Here is a 15,288-nt window from a genome sequence, read left to right as displayed (position 1 = left end):
TGCTGCAAGGGTGGCAGGTGTGCATAATACATGGGTCTGTGCTTCTATCTGCATATATGTGGCTTAGTTGTAAGCATTGCCTCATGTGTGCTGTACCCTGAGAAAGATCAGAAACAGGCAGTAAACATATCCATCAATAGACATATATGTGCAACTCTTTATATATATATATATACATACTTCTTATATGTATACTTCATATATATATATATATGTAATAAGCGTACTTCTAGCATTCTTTATATATGCCATGGAACATGCCTGACTGAGTACATTGCTTTCTTCTTATTAGCCAATTCTTTAGGCAAAGGTTGGGAAGATATATCTTACTTTATATGGTAAAAATCTGTGTGTAGATAGGATTTTTATAAATTAAAACTCATTTTAAATTAGCCAGGAAACTTGATATTTCAAGAAGGTCAGATGTGAGGGTTTTGATAAATAATTCCCTCTCCTTATTAATATTCTTAAATATAAAGAACTCATACAAATTGCTTTAAAAAAAAGAAGCAGTAACATTCCAGTAGAAATATGGACAGTTTATGAAACAGGAAATGCAATTAACTAGTTAACAAGAAAAAAATTCATCCATACTAAAAATCAAAAAAATAAAAATTAAAACAGGATCTTTTTTTTTTTTAATGTTTTTATTTATTTTTGAGACAGAGAGAGGCAGAGCATGAGCAGGGGAGGGGCAGAGAGAGAGGGAGACACAGAATCTGAAGCAGGCTCCAGGCTCTGCGCTGTCAGCACAGAGCCCGACGCGGGGCTCGAACTCACAGACTGTGAGATCATGACCTGAGCCGAAGCCGGACGCTTAACCGACTGAGCCACCCAGGCGCCCCATAAAACAGGATCTTTTAAAATCTAGAATATTAGCAAGGAAAACCTGATAATGCTTAGTCCTACCCTGGTAAGAGTGTAAATTGGAACAAAGTTTTTGGAAGACAACCTAGTGAGATTCTTAAAAGCCTTATTAAAACATGTATACCCTTTGATGCTAGTGATTCCTTTTCTAGAGACCTGTCCTAAGAAAATAATCAGGGATGTGGTAAAAGGTTTAGGTATGGAAATATTTATCTCAGGATTATTATAATGATTAAAAATTCAATAAATGTAATTGTCCACCAGTAGATAAGCAGTCAAATAAATTGTGGGACATTTATGCAATAGACTTATGGAAAAAGCTCATATCAGAAAGCTAAATGAAATAAAACAAGAAATAAGCTACATTTATAGTATGATCTCAGTTGCACATTTGAAAAAATATAAGTATATGTAAAGATATATGCAAGGTGGGGCGCCTGGGTGGCGCAGTCGGTTAAGCGTCCGACTTCAGCCAGGTCACGATCTCGCGGTCCGTGAGTTCGAGCCCCGCGTCAGGCTCTGGGCTGATGGCTCGGAGCCTGGAGCCTGTTTCCGATTCTGTGTCTCCCTCTCTCTCTGCCCCTCCCCCGTTCATGCTCTGTCTCTCTCTGTCCCAAAAATAAAATAAAAAATGTTGAAAAAAAAATTAAAAAAAAAAAAAAAAAAGATATATGCAAGGAAATACACCAGAATGCTTAGGCTTATAGTTTATTATCTATAGGTTGTGGAATTTTGAGTGATGCTGTTTTCCTTCATTTTCTTTTTTATTTTTTTCAAGTTTTCTATGATGAGAGTATATTAATTATATTATCAGAAAAAGTATAATTTAAAATGTAGTGAAAATAAATCTGTATAAATCTACAGTTTCCAATATTTTTATGGCAAGTTTGATTAAAGTGAGGCTATATCTGTAATTCTTGATTCAGGTATTACCCTAACCACTTGGGTGTGTCTTCTCTACATCTTCTTTTTCTCTTCTGAAAAGATACATTGTAGCCCTTTAGTCAGGAGATGTACCATTCTTACTACTTGTGTGTGTCTTCTCTACATCTTTTTCTTTTCTGAAAAGATATATTGTAGCCCTTTAATCAGGAGGTGTACCATTCTTTTTAATTTTTATTTATTTATTTACTTTTTTTAACATTTATTTATTATTGAGAGACAGAGAGACACAGAGCATGAGCGGGGGAGGGATAGAGAGAGGGGGAGGGGTAGAGAGAGGGAGAGACACAGAATCTGAACTAGGCTACAGGCTCTGAGCTGTTAGCACAGAGCCCGACACGGGGCTCAAACTCATAAACTGTGAGATCATGACCGAGCCAAAGTCAGTTGCTTAACCAACTGAGCCACCCAGGTGCCCCAGGAGGTGTACCATTCTTGAAGTCTTTATTTTGACCCGTGCATAGCTTATTGCTTTTTAAAAATGACGTATTTTATTCTTTGTGTGTTTTTCATTAAAATAATCCATGTTCATTGTACAAAATATGGGGAGTACAGAAAGTATAAATAAAATTTAATCCCAAATTTAGTCTCCATTTTGCTGTATCTCCTTCCAGTACCACTTATTTAGATCTTATATAGATCACACATGATAGAGTTTTTAATCCTGCCTTTGTCACTTAACATTATATCCTGAGTATTTTTCCAGATCTTTAATAAATGTGTTTTGAATATATTATTTTAATGACTGCATAATCCATCATATGGCTACATTCTAGTTTATTTTAAAATTTTTCAATATTCTAGTTTATTTAAGCAGTTTCCTATAATTAAATATTATTTACTATTCCATTTTATTCATTATTATTGCACTGCAATCAAAATGATTAAATTTCAGGATGTGGAGAAATTAGAACCTTCATACAATGCTGGTGGGAATATGAAATGACATAGCCACTGTGAAAAACAGCTTGGCAGTTCCTCAAAAAGTTAAACATAGAATTAAAATTATCATATGACCCAACAATTCCACCCCTTGTGTGTGTGTGTGTGTGTGTGTGTGTGTGTGTGTGTGTGTGTACATATATATACATACCTAAATTAGCCTGCTCAGGCTACCATAGCAAAATACAACAGACTGGGTAGCTTAAACAACAGAAATTTATTTTTTCACAGGCAGGATTGATTTCTGGTGAGGTCTCTCTGTCTGGCTTGCAGGTGGGCCACCTTCTTGCTGTGTTCATGTGACCTTTTTCTATATTCATGCACTCCTGGTGTCTCATCTTCTTATAAGGATACCAATCTTACAGGATTAGGGCCCTACGCTTATGACATTTAACCTTAGTTACCTCCTTAGAAGCCGTGTTTCTAAATACAGTCACATTGGGGGTTAGGGCTTCAACATATGAATTTTGGGGAGACACAATTCTGTCCATATCAATACCAAAAAGAGTTGAAAATAGAGACTCAAACATTTTTGTACATCAGTGAGCATGACAGCATTGTTTACAGAAGCCAGAGGTTGGAAACAACCCAAGTGTCCATCAATAGATGAATGGATAAACAAAATGTGGTATATCCATACAATGGAATATTATTCAGCCATAATGAGGAAGGAAGTGCTGATACATACTACAGTGTGGGTGAATCTTGAAAACATGCTAAGTGAAAGAAGCTAGACAGAGAAAGCCAAATATTGTATGATTCCACTAATATGAAATATGTAGAATAGACATAGAGATAGAAAGATTAGAAGTTACCAGGGACTGGGGGAAGGGGAAAACAGAGAATTACTCTTTAATGCGTACAGAGTTTCTTTTTGGGGGTGATGAAAATATTTGGAAATAGGTAGTGGTGATGGTTGCACAACATCGTGAATGTAGTAATTGCCACTAAGTTGTACACTTAGAATGAATAAATTGGCAAAATGCATGCTTTATATTTTACCACAATAAAAAACACTAGTAAAAAATTGCTAAACTTAAATTTCTGTGCATATCTCTATTTCCCTAAGAGAAATTACTAAAAATGAATTTATTTTGCCAAAGCGGTGTTAGCCTTATTAAGGCTGTTGACACATACTGCCAAATTGCTTTTCAGAAAGTTTCAATTTATACTCCCACAAAGAGTATATTAGTGTCCATTCCATGCTATTCTCACCAGCACTGGATGTTATTTTTATATTCTTATTTCAATAGGCAAAAATTGTCTTATTGTTGTATTAGTATTGCACTGAATCATTAGTGAATCTGAAAACATTTAAATATATGTTTATGTGGTATTTGTTAACTGTCTCTTTTTGCCCTTTGACTATTTTCTTAAAGGAGTATTTGTATTTTGTTATTGATTTGTAAGGACTTCTCATATACTAACGTACAAATTTACATACATTCCCATTGGTTTTTTTTCCTGTTTAAAGATTCTTTATAGTATTTTTAACATATATAAAATGCATATTAAGGTTTATGGAGTCAAATATATTTTTCTTTATCATCTGTGTTTTCTTCCATTACTTTTATGCTAAAAACGTCCTGCTCTACAGGGGATAAATGTTCATCTATTCTTTATAGTTATTTTATGGTTGTACTCTGTTTTTACATGTAATTCTAATTCATCTGGAATTAATTTTGATTAATTGTATGAGGAGAAAAAAAATCTAACTTTATTTTCCACCAAGTAGCCAATTGTGTCAGTTATTTATAGAATAATACTTCCTTTCACCACTGTTTCTGTAGAACTGCCTTTATTAGACAGTAAATTCTTAAATATTGTAGAGACTTTCTGGGTACTTTCCATTCCATTGAGCTATGCCACATCATTTTAAGTGTTGTAGTTTTATCATTTTTAAATTTTTTTAATGTTTATTTACTTTTGAGAGAGAGAGACAGACGGACAGACAGAAGAATGCGAGCGGGGAGGGAAAGAGAGAGAGGGAGACACAGAATTCGAAGCAGGCTCCAAGCTCTGAGCTGTCAGCACATAGACCGACGTGGGGCTTGAACTCATGAGCTGTGAGATCGTGACCTGAGCCAAAGTCGGATGCTTAACTGACTGAGCCACCTAGTTTTATCATTTAAAAAAAAAATAACTAGAGGTTAAGAAAAACCACACTACTCATTTTTTAAAACTTTCCTTGGGTATTTTCACTTACTTATTCTTCCTGAACTTAGTAAGTCCACCAAAGGCTTTTCTTTGGAAAAGCAAAGTCTCTTGTCAACTAGCAGTGAGGCATTGAGGCACTGATCCCTCAGTGCGTTAGTTTCTCCAACTGTAAAATGAGGAAAAGAATATCTTATTTTGCTCAACTTCCAGGGTGATTGTGGGGATCAAATGAGATGACTATGAAAACATAGTGAAAAAGTGAAAAATAGAAACCAGTGTTTTTTATAGTTGAAATCAGCAGTGACACTAGGGGTCTCTAAATTAGGTATTATGTAGATGTCGTGTGTGCTTTGTTTGGGCGGCTTTGGCACTGGACTCTCTCTTTCTCCCACAGAGCGCTTCGACCATCACTGCCCCTGGGTGGGGAATTGTGTTGGAAAGAGGAACTACCGCTACTTCTACCTCTTTATCCTGTCTCTCTCCCTCCTCACGATCTATGTCTTCGCCTTCAACATCGTCTATGTGGCTCTCAGTGAGTATGCAAGGCAGTGTGTGTTGTTGGAATAGGGGTGAGGAGTGGGAGAAGACTTAAGGACAGCTGAGGGAAGTTGGGTTTCCTGGTGGGACTTTACTATTGCAAAGGCACCCTAGGACCTGGTAGAAATGAGCACTGCTCCTGAGCGGAGCTCCAAAACTCAGCTCACATCCATCTGTATTTACTGAGTGTGTTGGCCTTCTCATTGGCCCTCTGCTGAAGGTTGAGGCTGTGATTATGGCCTGTACCCAGACTAGTGGACATTTCTGAGGCTGTCTCAAAGACTGAGGATGTATGTTGGCTCTGCATCCTTTCTTCTTCTGCCTTGTAAGACCTGCCCTGTGCCAGGTGATAGAAGGGATTATACCAGCAAAATACCTTTTAGTTGCTCATGGTCTACTTTGGGAGATAGAAAATACATACCCACATGTCTGCGCATGCGCGCACACACACACACACACACACACACACACACACACACGCACACACACACACACAACTACCAAGTAACCCTAAAGGCAGATGGGATGTGGAGTTAAAGGGGGCATCTCTTGATCAAGAGATGAGTTCTCAGCTAGATTTTGAATAAGGGAGAGATACGGGTTAATCAGGAGAGAGGATTTTTCTTGGATATTTCTGATTTCTTTCAGCTATGAATGAATATTCCCCATCTGTGCTCATAGTTGGAGGCTAGGGAAAAGGGAGAGGAGTGGGAAGCTTGGCTTCTATCAGACTCTCTAGTCCAGTGCCAGGTCCTGCATTGAAAATGTAAACTCTTTAGTGAGGAGACTACCAGTTTGTAGGTGAGAGTCCCTTGTCTGAGTGAGGGCTTAATCTCTTGTCAGCTTGTAACAAGGGATAGGGAGGGAGGAAAATGAGTGGGTACTAGTGTAAGTGTGCATTTTTTACTAAAGTTATTGATTTTTCTTTCCACTTGTCCTCCCAATTTAACAGAATCCTTGAAAATTGGCTTCCTGGAGACGTTGAAAGAAACTCCTGGAACATATCCTCCCCTGGCAGTATGTCCCTGTGACGCCCTCTTAAACTAGTTTCAAGTAGGCTTTCTCTCTGCAGTTCTCCCACCATCTCGTTTTTCAGATGTCAGAGAGTGCCAAAGTCTAAAATAAAAAAAAAATGTAGTCTTAGTGGTAGCAACCAGAATGGAAGATGGCCAGGGCTTAAAAGGAGGTCCTTCTCTCACCCCTTTCTCCACTGCCTCCCTCCTAAGTCCTTCTGATCATAGTCTCAGCCCTGCCTCCTCTAGTGGGCTGTCTTTGCTTCAGTATACCTCTTATGTCACTTGATGGAAGTCCTACCTTTTTGTTACAGCTAAGGCTTATTTTGTATAGCAGTTGCATTTCTGAAAAGGAGATTCAGATGGGATTTCTAGAAGTCACATTCTGTTTTTCCCACCAATTTTTCATTACAAAGTTTATTTTTTGATGGATTTTCCGTTGGCAGTGATGGCCAACATTGTTTAGCTTTGATGAAATGTCCTCTTCAAAGAGCTAATGATAAATAAATGAACACTTAAATACACAAGAATTGTTAGAGAGCTACTTGTAGTGAATACACAGGGGTCCTTTGCCTTTCATATATCCACTGAGTTTAGAATTCATCTGTTATTATATACAGATACTTGGCCATTTGTGATATATGTTCTGAGAGGTAAAGATGGTGTGATTGGTGCCATGAATATGGGCTGAGGCATTGAGTCCCCTGGTGTAGCTGCTTCAACATTCCTTAACATCACCTCACTGTTCTAGAAGTGCTCATTTGCTTCTTCACACTCTGGTCCGTCGTGGGACTGACTGGATTTCACACTTTCCTCGTGGCTCTCAACCAGACAACCAATGAAGATGTGAGTCAACTTTCCCTTGTCCTTATCACATATTCTCCTCTCCAAAGCCTATTCTGTCATTACCTGCTATACCTGCCAGAGAACTGAGTCTCCAGGGCTTGGGAGGTTGAGGCAAATGGCAACCTGGTGTGGGAGACTGTTAAATTCACTGTGTGGAGGAGAAAGCAGACTGCTTTGGCTGGCACTGAGTACCTATGTAGAATTGGGAAGAAGAGGTTCAGTGGTTGAGCAGGTACACTGTCTTCAGCTGTTCATAGATCCTTAAAGGCTAGTTAGTGCCTCTGGATTTGGAATGGAGAGGCACAGTTGCACTGACTAAATCCCTGCTTTTTAAAAATTACCAATTAATCCATGTTTATTATAGAAAATCGGAAAATACAGATGAGTAAACAATAGCAAATAGGTTACAACTTTACCTCCTAGATGTCACCATTAGTTTCTTTTCAGTTTTTATTTAAATTCACCATTGTTAATGGTATGATTTGTAGTCTTTCAGACCTGTTCCTGTGTTTGTTTATATGAATATATATATTGTATTTTTTAATTTAATTGTTTATTTGGGGTGGGGGAAGAGAGAGAGGGACAGAGGATCCAAAGTGGGCTCTGTGTTGACAATGAAGAGCCTGATGTGGGGCTTGAACTCACTAACTGATATCACGATCTGAGCTGAAGTTGGATGCTTAACCTACTGAGCCACCAGGCACCCCTATATTTTGTATTTAAAAATTTTTTTAATGTTTTTTAAAAAAATTATTTCTGAAAGAGAGAGAGAGAGCACAAGTGGGGGAAGCGCAGAGAAAGAGAGGGAGACACAGAATCCGAAGCAGGCTCTAGGCTTTGAGCTGTCAGCACAGAATCCGATGTGGGCCTCGAACCCATGAACCGTGAGATCATGACCTGAGCCAAAGTCAGTTGCTCAACAAACTGAGCCACCCTGCCGCCCTTATATTTTGTATTTTTAGTGGAAAATAATACATATTATTCAGCTTCTGATTTTTCACTCTATTGTGAACATTTTTCTATGGCTATGCAGGTATTTGTTTTTCTTGTTGTGGCAAAATGTATGTAATACAAAATGTACTATCTTAGCCATTTTTAAATGTAGAATTTAATAGTATCAAGTACATTCACGTTGTTGTGCCACCATCACCACCATCCATCCCCAGAACGTTTTCATCCTTTCATGCTGCATTTCTTCAACGTAAATTTTAATACAAGCCTTGGCTTTTATCTTGCAGATCAAAGGCTCATGGACAGGGAAGAATCGTGTCCAGAATCCCTATAGCCATGGCAACATTGTGAAGAACTGCTGTGAAGTGCTGTGTGGCCCCTTGCCCCCCAGGTACTTAGAGGACTAGAAAATCCTGGGACTCTTGGGACAAGCAATTCAACCTGATCCTATTACCTGGTCTGATGCATTCTTCTGAATGTGGCCTTTTCATGTCAGATAGGTCTTCCCAGGGATTATCCTTCGGTGCTATATCTACATGGACCACAGACCACAGGCTAGTTGTTTTGAAGGGACGACCTTTCATTCTTATTTCATCTGTTTGTTCCTTGGTTAATGTGGTGTTCCCTGGTTTGTGGAATGAAAAAAGAACGGAAGACAGGAGGCATGTGCTAGGATAATGCTAGATTGCTAAAGGACAGGTTTATGTTTTCCAGTATACACAGCAAGGTTCAGTGGGGTGGGTGGGTGGAGGGGGGAATACAAAGTGCTTTATTAACTGTCCTCTCTCCTTCAGTGTGCTGGATCGAAGGGGTATTTTGCCACTGGAGGAAAGTGGAAGTCGACCTCCCAGTACTCAAGAGACCAGTAGCAGCCTTTTGCCACAGAGCCCAGTAAGTATTCCTGACTTAACGGCTGAGTCAGCGATAGAAGGTGTAGGCTAAATTTACACCTTTGAGATACAATTAGGCAATTCCATGTCCAGTGGCTCCAGCTTCTGTCTCTGCTTCTCCACTGACATTGTCTTCAAATCTTTGTGCCCTCAAGGTGGATTTAGTTTCTTTGACATTCTGTGCCAGTCACTGTGCTGGGTGCTAGGGATATGCCAGTGAACAAGGCAAAGATGTCTCTGCTCTCAAGGAGCTCATTGTCTAGTAGAGATGAGAGACAAGAAAACAGGCCATTGCTCAATGTTGTGAAAAGTGCCTTGAGGAAGGAAGCATAAAATGCTATCAGAGCAAAGATAGGGGTCAGGGCAGCGGGTTAGAGTTAATGGAGTGGTTAACTTGGTAGAAGGGGCTTCCTCCCTAGAATATGTCGATGTTGTGGAAAACCTCCCAGCTGTCTTGTTTAGGATATACATTATAAAATATGTTCCCAAAAAGGTATTATTTGAACTTTCTTTTTGTATAATTGCTTTATTGAGCTATAATTCACATACTGTAAAATCTCTATTTAAAATGTATAGTTCACTGGTTTGTAGTATATTCACAGAGTTGTGCAATCATCCCAGCAATCAATTTTAAAACATTTCCTTACTCCTCACCAAACGTCTACACCCATCAGCAGTCACTCTCTCTTTCCTCCTAGTTCCCCCAGCCCCATCCCTAGGCAACTATTAATCTACTTTCATTGCTATATATTTGCTTCTTCTGTATATTCCATATAAATGGAATCATATAATGTGTGGCTTCTTTCATTTGACATATTTTCAAGATTCATCCATGTCATAGCATGTAGCAATACTTCATTATGTTATATGGCTGAATAATATTCCATTATATGGATAATACCACATTTTATTTATACATTCATTGATAGCCATTTGGGTTGTTTCCACCTTTTGGTTATCATGAATAATGCAATGATGAACATTCATGTACAAGTTTTTGCATAGACACATGTGTATTTATTTTGGCTATATATCCAGGAGTGAAATCACTGGGTCATATAACTCTATGTTTAACCTTTTGAGTACCTGCTGGACTGTTTTCCAAACTGGCAGCACCATTTTACATCCCCACCAGTAGTGTATGAGGGTTCCAGTTTTTCCACATTCTTGGCAACACTTGTCATTATTATCTGGCATTCTGGTTCTAGCCATCGTAGTAGGTGTGAAGTGGTATCTCACTGTAGTTATGATTTGCATTTCCCTAATGCTGCCGAGCATCTTTTCATGAGCTTATTGGCCATTTGTTATTTTCTTTGGAGAAGTATCTATTCAGATTCTTTGTCAATTTTTAAATTGGGCAATTTGAATTTTTTTTGTTGTTGTTGAGTTCTAAGAGTTCTTTATTCTCTATGTTAGTCCCTTATCAGACATATGATTTCCAAATATTTTCTCCCATTCTGTGGGCTGTCTTTTTACCTACTTGATGATGTCCTTTGAAGCACAAAAAGTTTAAATTTTGATGTAGTCCATTTTATCTTTTTTTTGTTTGTTTGTTTCTTGGGCTTTTGGTGTCAGTAGATATGTAAGAAACCATTGTCTAATCCAGGGTCATGAAGGCTTATGCCTGTTTTTCCTAAAAGTTTTATAGTTTTAGCTCTTATTTAGATCTTTGATCCATTTTAAGTTAACTTACAAATTCTTTCTTTTGCATGTGGATATCTCTGCACCCTTTTTAAAACATTTTTTAAATTTTTATTATTTATTTTTTTAGAGAGAGAGAGAGAATGAGCAGCAGAGGGGCAGAGCAGGGAGGGATCTTAAGCAGGCTCCGCGCTCAGCGCAGAGCCTGATGTAGGGCTTGATCCCATGACCCTGAGATCATGACCTGAACCAAAATCAAGAGTTGGATGATCAACTGACTGAGCCACCCAGACACCCCTCAGCACCCTTTGTTGAAAAGACTGCTTTTTCTCCATTGAATTCTCTTGGCACCCTTGTGAAAAATCAATTGACTGTAAATGTAAGAGTTTGTTTCTAGACTCTCAATCCTATTTCATCGATCAATATATCTGTTCTTATGTCAGTATCACACTGTCTTGGGTACTGTAGTGTTGTAGTAAGTTTTGAATTTAGGAAGTGTGAGTCATTCAATTTATTCTTTATTCAATTGGTTTGGCTGTTCTGGGTCCCTTGAATTTCCATATACATCTTAGGATCAGCTTGTCAGTTTGCAAAAAGCCACCTTCTTTAAAAAGAAGTTTTAATGTTTATTTATTTATTCTGAAAGAGAGATAGAGAGAACAGGGGAGGGGCAGAGAGAGAGGGAGACAGAATCCCAAGCAGGCTTTGAACAGAGCCCGATGAAGGGCTCAAATTCACAAACTGAGAGATCATGACCTGAGCCAAAATCAAGAGTCAGATGGATGCTTAACTGACTGAGCCACCCAGGTACCTCTAGAAGCCAGGTGGAATTTTGATGGGGATTGCATTGAATCTATAGATCAATTTTTGGAATATTGTCTTCCTAACAAGATAAAGTCTTCCAAACTGTTAACATGGATGTCTTCATTTGTTTAGATCTTCTTTAATTTCTTTCAACAATATTTTGTAGTTTTCAGAGTAGAAGGTTTTTTTAAAAAAAGTTTATTTATTTATTTTGAGAACAAGAGAGGGAGAGTGCAAACTTATGAGCGGGGGAGGGGCAGAGAGAGACTCCCAAGCAGGCTCTGCACTGTCAGCCCTGAACCCAAATCACTCACTTGTGAACTCATGAAACTGTGAGATCATGACCTGAGCCAAAAATCAAGAGTCGGACACTTAACCAATTGAGCCACCCAGGGACCCCTAAGGTTTTTCTTTAAGTTTTATTTAAGTAATTTCTACACCCAACATGGGGCTCGAACTCATGATGCTAAGATCAGGAGTCACATGCTCCTCTGACTGAGCCAGCCAGGCACCTCCAGAATATAAGTTTTATACTTCTTTTGTTACATTTATTCATAAGTATTTTATTCTTTTTGATGTTATTGTAGGTGAAATTATTTTCCTAATTTCATTTTTGGAATGTACATTGGCACTCTATAGAAATTCAGTTGATTTTTGTATATTGATCTTGTGTCTTGAAACCTTGCTGGACTTGTTTATTGTAATAGATTTTTAGTAGATTTGAACTTTCTTTTCAAATAGAATCCTACTTTTAAGTGAATGATTTTTTGTAAAGTAGATCATTGTTCTCTACTTTGCCTTTCCTAAATTTTGAATTTTCTTTTTTTGAAAATACAGCAAACTCTTGTTTATAAATTGTTATCATCATTTTGAATATCATTTTTCTGATGAATATGATCTTAAATCGTAACAATCTAGGTTAGTAGCTCTAAGTTGAATGAAGGGAAGGGTAGTATTTTAGAATCACTCAAGGGGCATTTTCCTACCACATATACCATCTGAAGATTTTGCCACCCCACCCTATTTGGTTTAGAATCACTGTTCTATTGAGCTGTATGTTAGGGCGAAGAAAAAAAAAAGATTGAGAACCACTGAATCAGGCCTATGTTAGACAAGTATGTTATAGCATTCTGTTATGAAGGGGGGGTGTCTGCATAATTATTTGTGGTCCCTTTTATTATTATCATGAATAATAATGGAAACATCTATCCTCTACAGACAGTGAAGACTAGAACTTAACTTCAGATGCATTTTGCTGAGAAGACAATAGTTTAGTCTTGGTTCTGAGTTTGGTGTGGGTGGCTGCATATCTGTAGCATCAGTGTGGTTGATGGGTTGAGAGGAAGAGTTCAGTGTCTATGGATTATCTCCATTTGGATGTTGAGGGCGAGCCTTGTATTGAATTTGATATGTTTTTCTTCTCAGGCCCCAACAGAACATCTGAGCCCAAATGAGATGCCGGAGGACACCAGCACTCCTGAAGAGATGCCACCCCCAGAGCCCCCAGAGCCACCACAGGAGGTGACTGAAGCTGAGAAGTAGCCTATCTATGGAAGAGACTTTTGTTTGTGTTTAATTAGGGCTGTGAGAGATTTAAGGGGAGAAGATATAAACCTGAGACAGAGAGCAAGTGAGCTGTCCCTGTTACTATTTTTCTTTGGTCTTTATTCACACAATTGCACACTGGCATTTTCTTGCTGCAAGCTTTTTTTTTTTTTTAATTTCTGGACTCAAGACAGTTGCAGAAGATGTCAGTCACCTCTGGTAACTGGACAAATGGGTCTCTTGGACCCCAGCACTGGCTTTCCATGGCCTCAGCCATGGAGTCTCCTTGGACTCCCTTCTCTTTCCTCCAGGTCCCAGCTCTCCTGCTTGGGGTCAGTGGTCCAATTCTGGGGATAAAGGGTCTTGAGACTGGCTCAAATCCTCTCAAACTGCTGCATGCCATGAGTCCAGAGGCAGTCATAGAGAACTCTGGCCAGGGAATCCTAAAGGGATTCTTGGGGCTTTCAGAAGTGAAGAGGGTGGAGGGTGGGGTTGGAGGATTCTCCTGGCTACAAAGTGCCAACATTGCCAGCAAATCCTTTCAGGAATGGGGCAGGTACCTTCCACTTGTATTTATTCATGTAGTTTCTCCTTTGTCCCCTGCCCACTTTCTAACACCCAAACCCCACCCGTTTCCAGTTAGATATATGTAAGTAGTTGCAGTAGAGACAACGATTCACATTTCTTGTAGACTACCGGAACCTTTTTAATACCTGTGCCATTCTTAGTAAGAATTTATGAGATGCCAATGGCATGGCCCCTCGCACTCTTTGTCTCATCTCTCCTCCTTTCTCATTAGCTCCTTTTGTTTTCCTTTTAACTCTTGCTCCCACTAGGAGCAGGAATGGCAGTAATAAAAGTGTGCACTTTGGTGGTTCCTTTTCCTCAGAGGAAGCCTGAGTGCTCACTTAAACACTACCCCCTCAGACTCCTTGTGTGAGGCCTGTAGAGGCCCTGAATGCACAAATGGGGAAACCAAGGCACAGAGAGGCTCTCCTCTCCTCTCCTCTCCCCTATGTCCCCTCAAAAAAGAAAAAAAAAAAAAGAATAACCAGTACTTCCATTAGGCCTCGGCTGAGTGAGGAGGGAAAGCCCAGCACTGCTGCCCTCCCGGGTAAACCCACTCCAAGGCCTTGGCCCACCTCGGGCTTGGTAACCACACGGGGGCTTCCTCCAAGCCCCACTCTTCCAGCACTTCCACCGGCAGAGTCCCAGAGCCGCTTCACCCTGGGGGTGGGCTGTGGCCCCCAGTCAGCTCTGCTCAGGATCTGCTCTATTTCAGGGAAGAAGATTTATGTATTATATGTGGCTATATTTCCTAGAGCACCTGTGTTTTTCTCTTTCTAAGCCAGGGTCCTGTCTGGATGACTTACGGGGAGGGGTGGGGGGAGTGTAAACCAGAACTTTTAATCTATTTGAAGGTGATTAAACTGTGTCTAATGCAAACTGCCTGCCTCCTCTTTCCCCTTTCCATTTCAAGAACTACCATGAGGGTGTGAATGTCTTTGGGGGTGGGGGTTGGGGGTGGGGGTTGAAGGGGTTGCTTGTTACTACCCATACTTCCATTTTCTACGGGGTCCTTGGGTTAGAGAGATAGCTCCCAAACTCTCCACTGATCTATACTACATTCTGGGCCGATGTTTACCTTATTCTGGGCTATGAAGAAAGGGCTTTCAAGGCAATATACAGTGTTAGCAAGATTGGGAGGGTTGGAGGGGATTGTATTTACTCAAGAGAACACATTCTTTATTAAAATATTGTTTTTATGCAGAGGGATGCTGTTAATTGCAAATGAGTCTTAGTTATTAAAGCAGGCTCATCAGGGCCCCCTCTTGGAAATATTTTGTTAGTGATCTTTTACAAGCGATGGTATATATTTCTTTTTAAATGGTCTAAAGTCAAGACTCCTTACCAATACCTATCTCACCCTTCCCAGTTAATCACAATTAATTAAGTTTGGCTGCTTGCAGATTTTTCGTATGTCTTCCTATTTTTCTTGTAGCAAGGTTTGAGTTTAGCAATCTTTAGGGAGAGTGGGGAGACTGGCTCTGACTGTCTCAGATTCCTCTCCTTTCTGCCTCTACTTTCCCATTCTTTTTCTGGATCTCTCAGTTTTATTCTTGTAGTTAGATTTGAGTTAGTTCAATATAAGG

At 39.3% G+C, this 15,288-nt stretch overlaps 1 protein-coding gene across 2 annotated transcripts in view; it reads left to right on the top strand.

Annotated features, from left to right (window-relative positions):
- ZDHHC9 (zinc finger DHHC-type palmitoyltransferase 9) overlaps positions 1-14,581 on the top strand; it is a 32,154-nt gene extending 17,573 nt beyond the window's left edge. For both annotated transcript variants that reach the window (XM_058712373.1, XM_058712372.1), the window contains 6 exons: positions 5,303-5,440; positions 6,398-6,436; positions 7,192-7,304; positions 8,543-8,646; positions 9,050-9,146; positions 13,016-14,581. In XM_058712373.1, coding sequence (XP_058568356.1) covers positions 5,303-5,440; positions 6,398-6,436; positions 7,192-7,304; positions 8,543-8,646; positions 9,050-9,146; positions 13,016-13,132 — 608 coding nt within the window. In that variant the 3' untranslated portion in view covers positions 13,133-14,581. The remainder of the gene's footprint in view (positions 1-5,302; positions 5,441-6,397; positions 6,437-7,191; positions 7,305-8,542; positions 8,647-9,049; positions 9,147-13,015) is intronic.
- The last annotated feature ends 707 nt before the right edge of the window (positions 14,582-15,288 follow it).

This window comes from Neofelis nebulosa, chromosome X, assembly GCF_028018385.1.
Source record: "Neofelis nebulosa isolate mNeoNeb1 chromosome X, mNeoNeb1.pri, whole genome shotgun sequence".
Classification (NCBI taxonomy): domain Eukaryota; kingdom Metazoa; phylum Chordata; class Mammalia; order Carnivora; family Felidae; genus Neofelis; species Neofelis nebulosa.
This window is presented reverse-complemented; position numbering and strand designations above follow the sequence as displayed.